At 33.9% G+C, this 18,458-nt stretch overlaps 3 protein-coding genes across 4 annotated transcripts; all 3 read left to right on the forward strand.

Moving 5' to 3' along the window:
* The first annotated feature begins 105 nt into the window (after positions 1-105).
* Positions 106-6,647, forward strand: Bbx (bobby sox). Its single transcript, XM_076896935.1, has 8 exons — positions 106-330; positions 2,522-2,722; positions 2,904-3,356; positions 3,437-3,624; positions 3,723-3,845; positions 3,928-4,035; positions 4,119-4,447; positions 4,648-6,647. Exons 1-8 carry the CDS (start codon positions 304-306, stop codon positions 4,734-4,736), a joined length of 1,518 nt encoding a protein of 505 aa, XP_076753050.1. The 5' UTR covers positions 106-303; the 3' UTR covers positions 4,737-6,647.
* Positions 6,648-8,666: 2,019 nt separating this feature from the next.
* On the forward strand, positions 8,667-9,957 carry Yippee (yippee zinc finger protein). The gene is made up of 2 exons (XM_076897025.1): positions 8,667-8,902; positions 9,484-9,957. The coding sequence occupies exons 1-2, from the start codon at positions 8,742-8,744 to the stop codon at positions 9,671-9,673; spliced, it is 351 nt and encodes a 116-aa protein (XP_076753140.1). The 5' UTR covers positions 8,667-8,741; the 3' UTR covers positions 9,674-9,957.
* Positions 9,958-11,449: 1,492 nt separating this feature from the next.
* Smg (sterile alpha motif domain containing protein 4 smaug) lies at positions 11,450-18,154 on the forward strand. Of its 2 annotated transcripts, none has more exons than XM_076896913.1 (9): positions 11,450-11,590; positions 13,224-13,559; positions 13,642-13,960; positions 14,031-14,278; positions 14,537-14,647; positions 14,723-15,094; positions 15,200-15,359; positions 15,477-15,729; positions 15,872-18,154. In XM_076896913.1, exons 2-9 carry the CDS (start codon positions 13,346-13,348, stop codon positions 16,037-16,039), a joined length of 1,845 nt encoding a protein of 614 aa, XP_076753028.1. In that variant the 5' UTR covers positions 11,450-11,590; positions 13,224-13,345; the 3' UTR covers positions 16,040-18,154. The 2 variants fall into 2 exon arrangements, with proteins under 2 accessions (XP_076753028.1, XP_076753029.1); XM_076896914.1 differs by having other exon boundaries at positions 14,555-14,647.
* The last annotated feature ends 304 nt before the right edge of the window (positions 18,155-18,458 follow it).

Consider the following 18,458-nt stretch of genomic DNA (forward strand, 5'->3'; position numbering starts at 1 on the left):
TGACTGAAGCGAGCAGTAATCTGAAGTGCCCTTTGAGAGATAATCAATTTGGTGGGGCGTGATAAATAAATCGAAAGTTTTGAGGGGAATTTTCTTTGACACCAGGCTAGGCGAAACAAACGCAAACGTCGCCGCGTTCGCTAGAAGAGGATAGAAATAGCACGTAAGAAGGAGAGGTTAATTCGTGGACGGAAAAGAGGCAGAGAAAGAAAGCGAGAGACACAGAGGAAAAGAGAGGGCGGCCAGTTCCGAAGCTTTATCTTTATTATGCGCCGCTGAGTGAATTGTCAAGTGAAATCAGAAATGGCTGCCAACGAGCAACAACGCAAGGTGAGTAGGGAGAAATAGATCGGATTTTTCTAGTATCACGAACGAGTATTCGATAGGCTGGTATCAGTAGCGAATTCGAAATATCATCGGCTGATTAATTTCTCCTTTCGAACGATCGAACGTGTGATTTATTCGCGGTGATTTTTAGTCAAAAAACGGGATCCTCGCAATGCCCCGAGACACCTAGTCGTACGAAAAGGAACAACAACTGGTCTTCGGTTTAGTTCTCGGCTAATAAATATCTGACAGCGAGAGAGGCCAAAGTATGAACGGCGCGAGGACGTGCTATCGTTTTACACGGACAGGAATCTTTTCAACAGACGTTCCACTTCATTCAAATATTTGCCAGATCATCGGTGCATAGAAAGACGTATAGATTACTGTGTGCAGTATTTACATTCGCACGAGCAGCTGTCAGTAGTCGCTCATCGGAAAGATGTCATGAAATACAGTGAGAAAAATACGTAACGGCCGATCGTTATTGACATTTATTAACCGCGAGATACGTCGGTGAATTTTTCTTTGCGAGATTTTTTTTTACCAGGATTGCTACGATCGGGGCAATCAACGTACAATACCATTAACGAAAGCTGCGACGTATGACAGGCGATAGTTCCTCCATTATTTTCTTCTCCGTTTTTTTTTCTAAATGAACGGCCCCTTCTTTACGATCAATCGAAATTAACGACCGATCGCGAGATTCATTGAAAACGATCTGTACTTTGTGCAGACGAGCTAATTAGATAGAATACGAAAATTAACATATGCCTGTTACGACGATCGAGTATCTCTCTATACCTTTTTCAATAAGATCCTCTACCACTACGTGTAATTTTAATTATACATATGTAGACGCGTATGTACATATGTCGCTGTCAATACGATTGCAAGATATTTTGGGAATGTGGCGAATGTTTCATTCTTTTGACATTGGATTCTACCAACCCAAGCATTTGTAGATCGTTCTCCTCGTTGTACCATAAATAGACATCATTTTTTTTCTCTTACATTTATCATGCAACCGAATCGTTTATTTCGGAATGATCATTTTTACAGACATCGCGTACCAATTAAACGGCATTCCTTTCGCGATTTAACAGACGATTCGGTACGATTTACGTTCAGATTTCACAATGTTGCACGAAATATCGAGTAGCGCGTTTACCGTGCTGTTCTTCTTTCCTAGTGAAACTGAATTATCGGGATGGTTAAAATACTAAGCGAAGATTAAAATTCGGAAAGGAAACACGGATACGGTTTTTTCGTTTCACTTTCCGTTGGTATATATATACGTGCGTATTATCAGGCGATCACCGTCATACTTATGCCTTGATGCCCGTTTACGTTTTCTCATTTCTTATATGTTTCGTTAAATGCGAAGGTGTGTCTAGATAGCAGAGTACACAGAGTTTCTGAATATTATCAGATACTGCAACTATTTTCTTTAGATCGGTTCATTTCATTTAACGAGAAAATTGTCGCGCGTCTATAATATTTTTATTTTTATTTTAATACGCTTACTCGATTGCTCGAACGTGTCATCACTTTTCAACGGTCTATTCATCGATATATCTATCGGAATAACTTTTTTGACGATACGTTTCATTAATAAAAGATTAAGAAATACTTACGACGAAGAATAGAATGTTTGAACGAATTTTCGAAACGACTTATATATGTACTCATTTATTAAATTGATAACAATATGTTTATACTTTTGCTTCTTTAATTAGATCCGAGATAGGTAATTAGTTTTAATACATTATTGTTACCTATAAACGTATAGGCAGGTTCAGGTAAGCATACGTGACCTTAGAAACTTTTAAGGTATGTGATTTTAAGGCTTCAGAAGAGCTGTAATATGACTGAATATTGTGATGCAAAGATTACTGAGAATAGATCTAATTCTTTTACATTTATGTTTCCCGTTATTATTTTCACATAGTTTTTATAACGAATAACAAGATGAACATATAAAAATTAAATGATGTATTTATATCAGTTTATATAAATGGATTATGCGATATAGCGATTGTGTATACTTTGTAATATCGTGTTTTGAACTTTACTTAGCTTTTTTGTAACATTTAAACAAAAAGAAAAAAAGAAAAGGACGATTGTTTTTATCTTTTAAATTTTGTTATTGTGAATGTATATTAATATTCTGTATTTTTGTAAAAATAACAATCAGGAACCACGTGAATTGAGAGAGCCAGCCCACCATGCAAGAAGACCGATGAATGCTTTTCTAATCTTTTGTAAACGACATCGTGGTTCAGTGCGGTCTGGTTTCCCACATTTAGAAAATCGAGCTGTTACAAGGGTACTTGGAGAATGGTGGGCCACCCTTCATCCAGATCAAAAACGTTCTTACACAAACCTGGCACAGGAGGTAACACTTACTTGCATAAATAACAAAGTTAAATGTCATCTTAATAATTGTACATTGATATAAAGTGATGTAATCACTCTATGGATATTACAAACTCATTTGCATTTTTAGCCTTGCATAAACTTTAATTAAAAGTTAAATTTTTCATTTTTAACTACATCATTTTTTAATTATCTTTCAGTACAAAGATGCATTTCTAAATGCGAATCCTGATTTTAAATGGTACAAATTACCAGCACCTCCTCTACGTACTTTGAACACTAGGCCTACAAATAAAAAGGCAGAGGTGAATTCTAATGAGCAACTGATAGAAAGTGTAAAAACTGAGAACAAGTCTTCCGATTATTCAAAATCTGACAAGCGAGATGGACAATCAATTCAACCAGGCAAACTAGCCGATGAATCCCAGATTGGTGGCCTCAGTTCTTTATTCACACCTCAAAAGACACAAGCAGACGAGCAAATGATCATTAATGGCTCTGTGATTGAAAATGATGCAGAAGTTCCGAAACCTCCCAAGAAAAAATATTTAGATATATCTTTTTCACCTGATCATAAGAGAGAGTGTAAAGCTGATCTTTTTGATGTAAAGAAGAGGAAAAAAACTGAATCAAACAATAATGTACACCAATATGTAAGAAAATTTGTTTAAAGTTAATTCACTATTCAATCGATAATAAAATTTATATTATTAACTATAAGAATTTCATTTAGGACACTGAAGACGAGAAAACAGAAATAAATAATTTTTTAATTGCAAACATGCCTTCAGAAGAAAGTAATTTTAGAAGCGAACGAACGTGCAAAGGTTTACGTTACCAAAAGTTCCTTGCAGAACAAATGAAAAATGTTGGTGTGTCAGGACAACAACCTAAGCGCAGAAGACAAGCTTCAAGTCGCAGGTAAATGGAATATTCTATTAAATTTACTTTCCGTGTAAATGAAAACGATGTATTTATCGTTAATATCGATCATATGTTTCGGCCGTTGATTTTCTTAGTACTGATGGTCAAGTAAGCGAGAGAAGGAATTCTATTTCTTCAAATGTCAGTGAAAAAACAGATTCCTTGAGTAGCGAAGGTGGAAATAGTTCACGTGGAGACTTGGAACATCTTGTTGAAAGGTATAGTAAATTTTTTTTATATTTAAGTTGTATGCTCATATTAATTGTACATAAAGAGAAATAACATAAACAATGTGTACAGTGCTGAGGGGAATATAGAGGCTTCAAAACCAGAAGAGACAGAAACTGAAGGTGCAGAAGGACAAGTGGATTTTGGGCCTTGGACTGCAAGAAAGAGGTTTCGAGCTGAGTAAGTTTGATAATTTTATATTTAAGCAATACAATTTCCTGGTATATGTGATGAAAATGTATTATTTTCATTTTCCTGTGTAGGGATTTTAACTTAGAAAAGAAAATTGAAGCATTACCATCTTTAAGTTTAGAAGAATTTCAGGAAAAGAAGAAGCAACAACGTACGAAAAAAAAAAAGATTGTACAAAAGTTAACATCAACCTCGAACAATAAAAGGCACCAAAATAACCTGAATAATAACGGTCAAGCTAATAGTCAATATAATCGAATAACCCAAGCAGATAATTCAGAAGATGCTGAGAAACTTCTTGTTGGAAGTCAAAAAAGAAAAGCACGAAAACAGAGCATCACACGTAATGCAGCAGCTGTGAATGATACAAAACAAGTTGAAATGGAGGAATCTAATAAACGTAAGTAGAGACAAGCAAAGCTATATAATTATTCGTTTTATATGTTAATTTCATTTGTTAGTAATTTATATATCGTGTTGCGAAAACATGTTTATGTTCTCGTCGGGAAAATTATTATTTGCACTCGAATTTTACAATTTGTATATGTTTCTAATTTAAGTATATTAAAAACGTAAATTAATTGTACAAAATATTAATAGCATGGTGTGCGTCGCCGGACTTAGAAGCACTGGCATGTCTTGCAGCAGTTGCCGCCAACAGAATAAAACTTACCAAAAATAATATATAAGAGATATATTTTTCGATATTTAGCAGTCGTTCGCGGTGTAAACTTGACTAAGCAAACCAAAATTTTATTCGCGTTCATTTCCTAATACAATTTCTTATTAGCTGAATTATTAAAATAATTGCTTTGATTACTGTTAAAAAAAAAAAGGATAATAATAATAACGTTTCCAATTGATTAAAACTGTGCTACGTTATTATTGTTAATATTTATGTCGTTAATCGCTGTTAATACGAATATTAATACTGGTATAATTATTTTCTCACTGAACATGTGGAAATGTTATTCTTTTACGTTGCATAAATGTCCCACAAATGTGGTTTAATGGAATATAGTTTTCTTTTTTATATAGTTTGTTAACGAATAATCTTGTTACTATATTATATATTGATGAAGGATTCTAGTTTTCACTTTTGCGTTGCGTGTAATTATTAAAATGTTACGTAAAACATTCTATACTTGTTAATAAATACCTGCAGTGCAGATGATAGTCATTTTATCTAACTTGAAACAAGAATGCCCGCATATTGATGATATTCGTTGGGAAATTTGTGCAACTTCCAACAAAGGATGTATTATAGTCATATAGGACCTGACTAGCTGAATATTCAATGAAGAGTAGGAAAAATGGATGCAATAAGCGAGTATTAGCGAGCGTGTATTATAGAATGATGTTGGAAAAGCAGGGATTTGGTCTTACGAATGAATTTTTCTAATGTAATAAAAGCGTTATAAGGAGTACGATCAAGAAGGAACGGTAACGAAACCGTTAACGTTAACAAGGCCGATAAGCAGGGCATTTTATCATATCTACGTGGTAGTAACGGCGTAATTATTGCAAAGTCACTCGTTACTATATTTTGTTATTATGATCGGCGTACGTTTTATCTATATTTCATTATGTTCTGTAAACATTTTATGTACATAGAAATAGGTGCAGTATTATGAAAGATATCCTTCATGATCTGAATATCAAAAAAGGATATAATCAAAATATACGTGTAAAAAAAAATATATATATATACATACGCAATATACATGTACACACATGGAAGACCATTGTTTATACTGCTATACGTGCGTACATGACCTAAATGATGTCATGTAGACTGAGAATCAGAATGATATATATGTAAATTTTTAACGTTGAAGAAAGTTCTAGCATCAGGAAGCGTATGTATACGTGTATGTATATAATTTGATAAGACTACCTACATATATATATATATATTTAGATATATCATATATATATATACATATGAATGTATATTTATAATATTTATATAACTATTATTTTAGAATTAAGAGACCATGAAAAAAATGCGATTCTTGTGCTCTGTTTGAGAAAGTAAGGGACTTGTCTGTGATTTTGGCTAAAGGAGTTTTTAATATTTTATATTTTTCTATTGATTTTCTCTCCTTTTCTTTCTCACTTTTTTAATTTCATTAAACTCTAACTCCAAATACTATTAGTGGAATGATAGGAACAATTAATATTAGTAAATTCCTCTGTAATATGGAAATGAACATACTGATTATATTTCAAATGTGCCTTGAACAGATATGAACATAGAGATTAAACAATGACCAACAATATATTTTCGATTCGTTTCGTAATCTTAAATGTTTTTTGGCTTTTACATTTATACCTTCCACACTCTCTAATTGTGGTTACGGTATATAATTATATATAGAGAGGCTTTTGTAGCCAACGTCCGAATATGGAATTATAAAAGAAAATAAATCAAGGGAAAGTGTGTTTCGAATTTTACTGCACAAACATCTATGTACCTAGCTTTAAAGTATAATTTACACGAACATATATATTATATATATACCTACATTATATATATATACTTGTAACATATTGTATACCGTTTATATGAATAATAAAGATATAATATTTTGATGTAATCTTGAACTTAATTGTGCAGCATATATTTTTATATCTTTATCAAATAAAAGAATAAGAAAGTGTGCAATTTCTTACTATCTCAAAAGAAATTGTTAGATTTGTTTAATACACATACATGTTTAAACATTGAAATTTTAACAGTCTACGAATATGTATTTTAAGTATAAAGAGTAATCATGATTCACGTGTGTACTCTACGTATTGAATCATAAATATTTTAGTGATAAAGTATATTTATAATTCTTTCATCACATTCCAAAAATATGTTATAATGTTTGTGTTTTATAAATATTTGAAATGTATATGTAAATATATAAGTTTGAAGAATATGAAAGCTGTAAAGAGGTAGAAAGATTCACTTTTATAATTTCTACCTAATTTCTATTGCTATTGGAAGTAATCAATTTTAATTTATTATTAATGATTCAATGCAACTCGTGTTACCATCTCTTCCAAACATGTTGACACTGGTCGTACATTTCATCCACAATGAAGTACTGAGTAACTGGTGGCGCCATCTTTTTCAGCGGTTCTGAAACTAAATTGCAATCAGTTTCAGCACTTTCTACAGAGATGGCGTTAATTAATCCTTTAATACCGACGAGGCATAAGACAGGAGATTTTAGAATTCCCGCGTCATTCTGTAATTTGAATTTCCAATTAGTGCATTTTCGCGTCCGCGAAAATGGTTAACGTGATCAGAATGTCATCGAGTAACATTTGAGACACGGCCTTCCTTGAGGCAGGTATTTATTGCAATAAATCTCTCTTTTTCGAGGCGAAATTCAACTATCGGAAGGAAGGAATATTTCAACTTACATTTCTCCGTATTTCGGTGGAAATTTATATCACAAACTATCAGGAGGCGTTCTCGAAGCAATATTTCCGCACTTTTCTAACAATTTAACAACTTGGACACGTTTTATCTAACTTAAAAATAGTAAAATTGAGGAAGGACGAAAAGAGACGCTATCAGCACGGACGCTTGGACTAGACTAGAAATGCTTTGAAAGCTTGAACGTGATTGGTCGAAAATGTCTGATCCATCATGGCTACCGTAAGGACTATTGCGATATAATGAAATAAAATTATTTTCCTTCTCCAATGAGAAATAATTGATTATTTATAAAAGAAATGCCATGTATGGATCGAGAACAATCTGCGCACACAATAAGGCATATTAATAATTAATAATTAAACATATTATATATGCGAGATTAGAATTAAGTCAAGCATAAAGTTTGATAGAAGCGAATACAATTATAACCAACTTATTAAGACAGCAATTTATCAAGAAAGTGGTAAGTATGGGGCGGTGTCTGTGAAAATACTTTGTATTTTTGTTTGTGAAGTATTAATTTATACGTTTTAGTTTGAAATATAGAGGGCAGAAGGAAGTTTGCGGTTTTCATGCATGGTCGGTATTTCAGAACGTGGGACATAAAGTTCTATAAGTATATATAATGTTCATATACCATTTTTGGTGATTATTAATACATATATCTATATACAAAATTATGCATGAAGTTATTGAAATCACCATTACATCAAAATTTATTTCAAGGTACATACAATCGTTATATATTCTTTTAATATATAATATACCAGTTTAAGAAGTATAATTAATCAAAGTGTTGTTTAATTTTAATACATTACGTATGTAGTTGCATTTGAAAAATGTTGGCACGTCACTTGTTCCCAAATAATGTTTAAACTACGATAGAATGGTAAAAGAAACTTTATGCAATATAGTTTTAATTGAAAAGGTAATTAGTCACAAGTTTCATGTAATTACGTACTTTATCCAGGTCCCTTCTTTTTAATGTCGCTTGAATCGCAACACGCGCGTTCGAAATTTTCACAGAGGTTGTACGTCTATAAGTTTGAAATCTGTGAATCACGATTAAAACTATACGACAAATTTCAAGTACTGGTATGCCATTGTTGCGTAGTGTATATGCATTGTGCCGTAGTGACAGCTACGTCAAGTTGCATGACTTTCTCGTTTCCAGAGCGAGAACAGGTCGCTTGATTCACGAAAATCGTTCATATACTGTTACACGGATTTGGAAAGCGATTTACGATATTTCAGGATGGGAGTAATCTTTTTGGAACACATCGGAGGTACTCGCTTATTCTCTTGCGCTTCTTGTGACACCAACCTTACAAACAGAGGTCAGCTGATAAGCACGCGTTTCACGGGCGCCACAGGACGTGCTTTTCTCTTTAACAAAGTCGTCAACTTAAATTACAGGTATTCGCGTTTTTCCTTTGTTTTACACTATGTTAATATATTAACCAACGTAATATACGTATACTTGTATATATACGTATAAATTTATGTTTTATGCTATATCTTTATCGTTTTAAATATTCACGCGCTCAACAAACAAAAACGATTGTGTAAGGTGTAATATCATTTTCATGTACCTAAGAAAGTAAAAGAAACATAGTCAAATTAAAGCAGAGTTGGAATTTTTTGTTATAAAAATACGTGTATAAACAATGGGGATGTTAAACGTGTACAATTATTTAAAAGAAATTAATTAGAAAAATACAATATGGCCCAATTTTTACTTTGGTTGCGAACGTGCTTGAAATTCTTATATATTACTTTACGTTAATCATATGTATATTATTACGTGGGTACATAACTTGACGATTATGTGCTTGGGTACATGATTTTTCTGTTTAAAACTATTTAGAACTTTAATGTTATTTAGCACACAGGATACCATTTGTAAATGTACAAAATCTCAGAGAAATTGTACTAATGGAATAATCTTATACAATCTTTGCTCATTCACAATTTAATTTGTCTACAATGATACACAGTGAGGTACAGGATAGAGTGATGTTGACGGGTCGTCACATGGTCCGAGATGTCAGCTGCAAAAACTGTGATGCTAAACTCGGGTGGGTGTATGAATTTGCGACAGACGATAATCAACGATACAAGGAAGGCCGTGTCATCTTGGAACGTGCTTTAGTCACAGAGAGCGACGGAATGGGCGATAATATTTAATACATTACAATAAGCAGCGCTTCATAGGATAAGAATATATTTTATAGTTAATGTAAAAATCAATTGTTTTCTTTCTGTGTTCGTTTATCATTCGGTATGATTTAAAAGAGATTGTTCTAAGTATACGAGAATTTATATTTAGTATTCAATATTTTTGTAAGCATTATCAAACACCTTTATCTTATGGTATTACATATTTCTGTCTGCTACTTTTCTGTTTCCTATTTTAAGTTATTTTTCATTTAAACATGTACATTGTGCTAAGTCTGATTTGAAATAAAGATTTAATCTATATTACTATATTAGTACTTTTTAATATTAGCTAAATTTTATTGTATAGGTAAAACAACCGATATCGAATAATTAGGATAAATTGTAATAGATATTAATTAACTTAATGAATCTCTGGAACTGTTGACCTATATTAAATACTAACTTAGATATACTCTATCCCGTTTTGTTAGCAATAACTTTATACGACATATATTTTTTCCATTTTCCAATGATAAACTATTTAGTAATAAATTCATAACTGTATACCGCAATTACTCAAAAAATGTAAATATATTTCAAACTTAACATTAATTCGTGTTAACTGTACATATATTCTCTCTTTCTCATCTTAATTACAGAATTTTAGAGTGCTGCTGATTAAATAAAGAAATTCCATAATTTTGATTGAATAAAAAGGGTAAGATAAATTATATCTCCCCCTTAAGAGGTTAGAGAGAGAAATATATATATGAAAGCTATAAGAAAGAGTGAGACAGATGTTACTGACCTTACTCTGGAACCCGTGGCGTCATCTCTGCGAAAAGTGCTCAAACTGGTCGCACAGCGTTATCGACAGCGAAGTAAACTACCGAAGCACTAGCGCCATCTTGCGGGAAAGCGTTGAAACTAGTCGGTCATTAGTTTCACTAGCTTCCGCAGAGATGGCGCTAGTGCTTCGGTAGTTTACTTCGCTGTCGATAACGCTGTGCGACCAGTTTGAGCACTTTTCACAGAGATGGCGCCACGGGTTCTGGAGTAAAGTCGGTATCATCTTTCTCACTCTTTCTTATAGCTTTCATATATATCTTTCTCTCTCTATCCTCTAAAGCGGGAGATATAATTTATCTTACCCTTTTTATTCAATCAAAATTATGGAATTTCTTTATTTAATCAGCAGTACTCTAAAATTCTGTAATTAAGATGAGAGAGGGAAGTAATTTACAAATTTCGCCTCCTGAGATAAGTTTAAACTTTTATTACTCCCCCTGTTTTCGAGTTTCAGGGTAAAATGGAGACTATTATAATAGCAAATTTATTGCTCTTTTCAATATTGTTTGCCATTTTCTTGTAGGACTCACGGTTTGGAAGATACAATCAATAATATGAGTGAAACTGCTGTTTCTCTGAAGAAAACAAAAATCCCAATTTTCTCTGGCATTTTTACAAATTGGACCTAGGTGTGTATGAACTTTTTTGTTGCTTTCGAGGTGTAGTATGAGGTGTAGTAGCTGCGTGTACATATCGATTAATAATCTTGTAATTTAACAGTCTAAATTAACTAGATGTGATGCGGTAAAATATGTAATAGAAAAGTAATGTGTAAAGGAGTCAAATTGAATACAATTTCGAATACGTGTACACCGAATAACTACAGATGATCGACATATTTGAAACACAAATGAACCGCGCCCCAAATAGTTAGACGATTGGTTGTTACCATTCTAGTGAGGGCCAATAGTTGAGGCCAAGCTCAGCAAGGAGTCGCGGCGACGACCAGTGTGGTCACGTAAGCCCACCATACCGCATGGTGGATAGATGTTTCCTTTAACTCGACATCGTATAAAATGCTATAATTGTGTATTGTTGTTATTTTGCAAGGGCCGCAACGATCCTCTGGAGCAGTCATCTCCAGCCTTGCACACGGTAATTATAATAATATATAAATTCGTCGCATAGCAGCAGCGGTTTAACCGATTTGACCGTACAATTTGTTGTTTGCTGTTCGGCTCAATGGCCGTGTGCTGGCCGCACAGTATCAATATATTCGTTACGTTTACAGAATTATATTTCCTTCGGTTATTCATCGATCGTTCGGATATCTGATTTCACGTGGACTTTTCCTGAAAACTGATTAATATATCCGCATATTTAAGTATTTCCCTTATTCCCTTGTTTTTCTTCGTTCGTTCTTCGTCCTTTCCCCTCTACGATGTCCCACGCACACAAAGATACGCGGCGGCACCGACGAAAGCGACTCAAAGCATTCTATGGAAATACGAAGCGAAATTTTTCCGCGGAACATTTTATTATATCGCGCGGGAGCTTTTAACGGTCCGCACAATTTTCGTCCGACCCCCTGTTTTTCCTCCCCGTAAAATGAACCGTATCTTATCAATCGCTGTAAGGGACGTGTAAAAGTCTCGTACACGGTGCCATTGCACCGCCGAATGGATCGTAACAGGAAAGCTATAAATACGCATCGCGGGGTAAACAAACTTGACCTCAGTGGAATTCTTATCGATGTACCTACATGTCGATGCAGTGTACACAGATATTTTGAGGTTATGTCGGGCATCAAGGTTCGTTATACGCGACAAAGACCAGAAAAATTCGGCCATCTAATGTTACGGGACCGATATTTTTTTTTTTTGTATAAGATCAAAATGTTTGTGATAGTATGTGAGACAAGGCGGTTGCTAAGATGTTATTAATTATAATGTATCATTGTTATTGTTTTTTTTTTTTTTTTTTTTGATCAAGCACCGCTTGATTTTCTATTTCCGTTTCTTTTTTTTTTTTAAGTACAGATATACATATATGTACGTACATACGTCTAGATAGTATCATAATTTTGCAAAAATGTTTAATATTGCGTGTTGAGTTTTACATGCGCTATACTTTCACTGCTCTAGAAAGCTGATATGTTAATTTATGTTAGATACTAATTTTATGATATCAAACGTAAATGATAAATAGAAATGTATGATTTGAAATACCTTATAAATGAATAAATAGTTTTGAAATGAAAATAATTCTCCTAATTTTTGCTCACTAAATGTTACAAACATTCATTCGAAAATAACAAGGTACAATTTATAAACAATTTTACATATTTTTAAACACGTCTTTTAATTGATGATGCAATTTTTGTATCAATTGAAATATTAATTTTTGTGACTTCTGCATAAATAAATTAGTATTACATTAAACAATATAGAGTATCTATTACATTATCATAGTTTGTTAATGTTATAGTTAACAATGCATATTGAATTTTAAATGTTACAAGTCTGTAAAATAATTAATGTTAATTAAAATTGTTAATAAATAATTATCACATAACTAACTCTACACAAAATTCACACTTTCCTTCACATATATATATAAATAATCTGTTTACAATTATTGAAATATTTTATCTTTAAATGATGAAATATTATTGAAGAATTATTTTTTAAATTTAGTAAATATTTAAACATTTGTCACTGACAAATGTTTAAATATTGATTACTGAAAAGAAAATGGTGAAATATATATAAATAATTATTTACTACAGACTATCAACACATACCCGTTTTTTCTTGAACGTGATTGGAATAGAGCTAAATTATAATCTGCAAAACGAGAAGAAATTGGAGCTTTTAACATTTGCTCCTTAATACTAAAGCACCGTTAAAAATGAAGTGGTCACCTGGTGCTTTGTTCTGTGAACAAGTCGGTGAACTTACTCGTGTGTTCTCACAATGGAATGAATGCGAGCAAACTGTGGTTTTATATGCGCTACTTCGTCGCATCCCCGCAGTTCAAGCAAGATTTCTTGCACAAGCAGTGCAGCACTCTTTGCACTCTGTTTCTGAACTAGATACACAGGAATTAAATGCCAATAATCCAGGTAGTGTTTACGATTAACTTAAATACATTTATAATTGTAGATATATAGGCTGGATTTACTAAAAAGAAAAATATTGTTGCAGCATTTATTAACTCACTGCTGTCAGAATCAACAGAAGTTGCTATAAATCAACTTCTATCACACTTGCCATTACTAAGGCCTGGGAATGTAGAGTGCAAACAATGCTACTTGGTAGCGATTCCAGAATTAGTAAGCCACTGTGTAACAACAGGGCAATACACAGAACAAACTCAACAACTTTTAAGTTATTGTTTGATTCACCCAGCTATAACTAGCCAAGATAGACGTTCATTGACTCAGTGGTTACGTCATCTTGAAGAACGTATTAGTGGCACACCACCAATACATAGTCTTGAAGAGTATACGAATACCACCATTAGGTGAGTTGGGGATATCCGAGATGGAATGATGTTTTATGTGTATTTCTAATATTATTTATCATTGTATTAGATGGGACAATGCATGGCAGCGAAATTCTAAGCAACAACAAAGTGAACAGACTAGTTTGTTCGGCACACAACCAGGCACTGCCTTCAATTTGCAATTTCCTCCACCTGTAACTCGTCAACGTCGTTCAAACAGTCTGACTCCCCCTGTTGCTCCTCCTCATCATCTAGAAGTCGTTGATCGCAGTAATAACGTGACCTGCACTACTAAGCATAAGCCACGAAGCTTCAGTGTTTCTGGGGATCATGCAAGTTAGTTTGATTTAAAGTTACAGCTGTACTGCGAATGTTTATAAATTAATGGAATATTTAAATGTGTATAAATCAAATGCTAGAAGATCAATTCTAAACTCCAAGTTCAGTTTATCCAATTCATCCATAAATCACTAATAACAGTTATCCAATCTCACATTGCGCGTTGTTACGCTCAGTTTAAGACACAGGTCTAATAACTGAAATCTAGTAGCTATATTTTTATTTTGTTTTGAATAATTGTTGGTTTCTAAACAGGCAATCTTATTGGATTAGGCCCACTGAGCCCTCAAAGTTCTTGCGCGAGTAGCGGTAGCGAAGGGCGTCTAGATGAAACGTCTAATCGATCACTCGCTAGCGGTATGCGAGGTACGTGTACACACATACGTAATATTTTCAGTTTATAGCTTAGAGGAAGTGCTTTATGTATTGCTTATTTTTCAGATGTTCCATCATGGCTTAAAACTTTACGCCTTCATAAATATAGTTATCTATTCGTCACTCTTAGCTATGAAGACATGCTTCAACTGACTGAGGAACAATTAGCAGAACAGGGCGTGACAAAAGGGGCCAGGCACAAACTAGCCCTTTCCATTGCGAAGTTACAACAACGTTATACAACTCTCTTAAATTTAGAAAAAGACTTATTACAACCGGCTCGCGATAATACACAATCCGCTTCGTTTTTACAAGGACCAACGGTACTGGTTAATACAATCGACGAATTAAAAGCGATTTTGGCTACACCTATGAAACCTAGCCAAGAGAATGATCCACAGGATATACCTGCACAATTCACCAAGGTTCTTGGTAAACGTGAGTAAATCCATATTTGTATATCTACGGGAAATTTACGTTCAATACGTAATGTGTAAAAATATACAAAGAAAGAGTATTTGGAGAGATTAATTTTATTTCCAGTGTGTAGCCGATTGGCACTGGACAGTGTTGATGATGGCATTTTATGCGCTTGTATTAACATATTGGAGAAAGTGTTGCAACATGATTGCTTTACTCCAAACCAAAAAGAGAAGGTACAACAGTGGCGTAGCAGACTTGGAAATCCACGACCAACTCCAAAGTAAGAACGAAAGAAGAATTACTTCTTTCTTCTTTTATTCAGAAAAATACGTAATACTAACGTGGAGTATTAAAACATAGATCGAACAACTAAACGTTCACGCGATTGTAATTTCAGATGGCAACATAATTATGGTTACAATAACAGAAGGTACTGTAACCCGCAGCAGCATAATAGAAAGCCAAGTTTAAACTTAGGACACATTCATAATACACATCCGCAAAACAATTCCTTCGTGGTTAGCACTCATAGAAACAGTATATCCACACCATATTTACAAAATAGTCAGAACCAAAGCGTAAATCAGAATACTTTACGTCCAGTCCATGCGACCAAAAAACGACCTAGCTTACAGGAATCTAGTTTACAGGTATGTGTTCCATTAGATCGTAATGTACCAAATGTTCGCTTGAATACTTACTGAAAATTGTCAACGTTACGTATCTATGTATTCATTTAATTCGCGTTTGAAAGCTTTTTTATAATGCAAATCATATTTGTTTATGCTTCAGCAATTACAAAGAACATTACAACGTACGTACAGTGCACCGAGGGATCACTTCCTAAGCCCTAGTAGCAACAACGCGACCGAAACAACGGAGCCAGAGATCAACTCTCGTCTCGAATCTCTTTGCTTAAGAATGACGGAACAAGCGATCGGTGGCTTCGGCGAGGCCTAATCAGTTTTTCCGTATTTCCCCAATATTTTTCGTCGACTGGATCTACGCAGTAAGTCCTGTTATATAAAAAGAAAAACAATTTTTTTAAACGATACGCGTCCGAGCTTCGCTCTTTCAAAGCCGAATGCAAGACTGACTTCCGTACATCTTGCGAGTATGAAGAGACTTCAAGAGCCGACGACAGTGCTGACAAGCCGCGCGTTTGTCGAACGCGCGGCAACATTTCTCACGCTTTAATAGCCCTACCAAATGAAATGTCCAAACATTTGTGACATTCACAACCGAGAGAAAGCTCGAAGTTTTTTTTCGCGACGTCAGAATAGCGCGCGAGAGAAAAACGGAAGAAAATGAAAAAAAAAATATTTTTTATTATACCCGATGCAATTATACTATTTAAATGAAACTGACAGAATTTGGCAAGCCAAATGCTATTTAGGAAGATAGATTCTTTCCTTGACTATTTGCTGCATCTATATAAATGTATTATATAAAGAATATATTATATATATATGTATACACATATGATAGAATTTTATGGGAAGCGGATGAGGAAAAAAAAAAAAGAAAAAAACCGTATAACACATAAAAAATGAAAAAAAAAGGGGGACGAAAAAGGTACACCACATTAATTGTGCGATGTTTGCAATATTATTATTTTCGTGTGTTATCCATTTCGGGAAATGGAATTTGTCTGATTTTAAACGCCAGGACACATTATATACACTAATGTAACGTAATTCATTTTAACGGACTGACTGATTTTACTTTTTCTTTTCTTTTTTTTTTATTAACATTATTACGACTTTAATTAATCTCTTCTATTCTACTCTCTTATCGCTACACCGATATTGTTGCTATTACTCATTAATCTATTTCCCACTGCTATCGTTTATTATTATTCTCGTCATGCGATAGTTATTCACTATACACTATCGTCATCATTGTCATCATCATCATCGTCTTTACTATTCGCCATGCAATTATTATTCTTATTCTTATTATATTATTATTATCATCGTTACGGTTATCACTACAATTATTACTACGTAAACTCTTATTAACACTGCTGTTATTACCATCTTACCGGGTAACCACTAAACATCATTAATCCATATACTTTCACGCTGTTACTATTCTTATCCCACACTCTATCGTTACGGCTGCTCTACTATACATCTATCACCTACGCTATTACTATTACCACTATTCTATTACAAGTAGTCCTCTCGACAACTACTCTTACTATTACCGAGTACTGCTAACGCTACTATTGTACTATCTCCACTATCGCTGTAATTATTACTCCGTATAATTCTCCTTAGAGGAAAAATAAGAGGAGAAAGCATACTTAACGAGAAGAATAGCTGACACACACAGTACCGCTTCGTTACACGCGCGTTGTGAATGAAAAATAAGGGGATATTAAAAGAAAAGAACAAAGAAACGCAACACCATTGTTGGTACATGTTTTAACATTCGCCTTCGCCACCACGCTGGAGTAACAGAACGAAGACTATGATATGTAGCAGTGTGCATGCCCAGGATTGGTTGAAAAATATAAACTTGCGATTTGGATTTGGAAAGGCAAGGAAACGTTTCCTTTTGTTGTTTCAACAGTAATGCTCACTTTCGATCTTCCGAATGTGCTACGCCTTCTACTCTCAGCTAGGACCTATAAATTGTAAATTCGGGGGAAGATAGTAATTTTAACAAATTTTTACCTAATACTCATCGTATTTGTTACGAGAAAAAACATTTTATAGTTTTTAATATACAACGTTTAGTATATAGAAAATATAAAATGCATTTAAACAACGTTTTAACTAAAACCATGGAATTTTAATGTTATTCTTTTTTAAGGGCTAACCGAGGACAGAAGGCTTACTATTACCAACTAATTGTACAATTGTAAACTTCGTGAAGCAATGAAAGGTAATTTCCTGCGACCATCGCAAATCGTAAGAAATTGAATTTTTTTGGCCAAGCCCAGTGTACACACTGTAGTTTGCGCACAGATCTCGTGATTTTTTACACACGTATGCGAGAGAGGGAGAGAGAGAGAGGGAGAGAGTGAGTTACCTTTTAAAGTCGCAGTTACGATTGTAACAAGCGGAATGAAAAGAATGAGAAGAGGATTACGCAAAATTGAAGGAAAGAAAACAAGTGGAATGGAAGCGGAAGTAGAAATTGTCAAGAATAAACGGATGTTAAAAGGCCTTAAAAGGGTGTGTCTCGAACGAACGAAAGAGATGAAAAGAAGGGTATAAGATTAAACTAATTAAACGTGTACACGTGTGACGCGGAACGCGTCGTGAAACACTGATCCGAGCAAAGAGGATTTGCATCATACATCTTTATGATGTGACATCGAAATCTGTGGCTTTAAATTATAAGCATACATCTTACTACTCTATAGATA

Source organism: Xylocopa sonorina, chromosome 6 (assembly GCF_050948175.1).
Source record: "Xylocopa sonorina isolate GNS202 chromosome 6, iyXylSono1_principal, whole genome shotgun sequence".
NCBI classification, from domain to species: domain Eukaryota; kingdom Metazoa; phylum Arthropoda; class Insecta; order Hymenoptera; family Apidae; genus Xylocopa; species Xylocopa sonorina.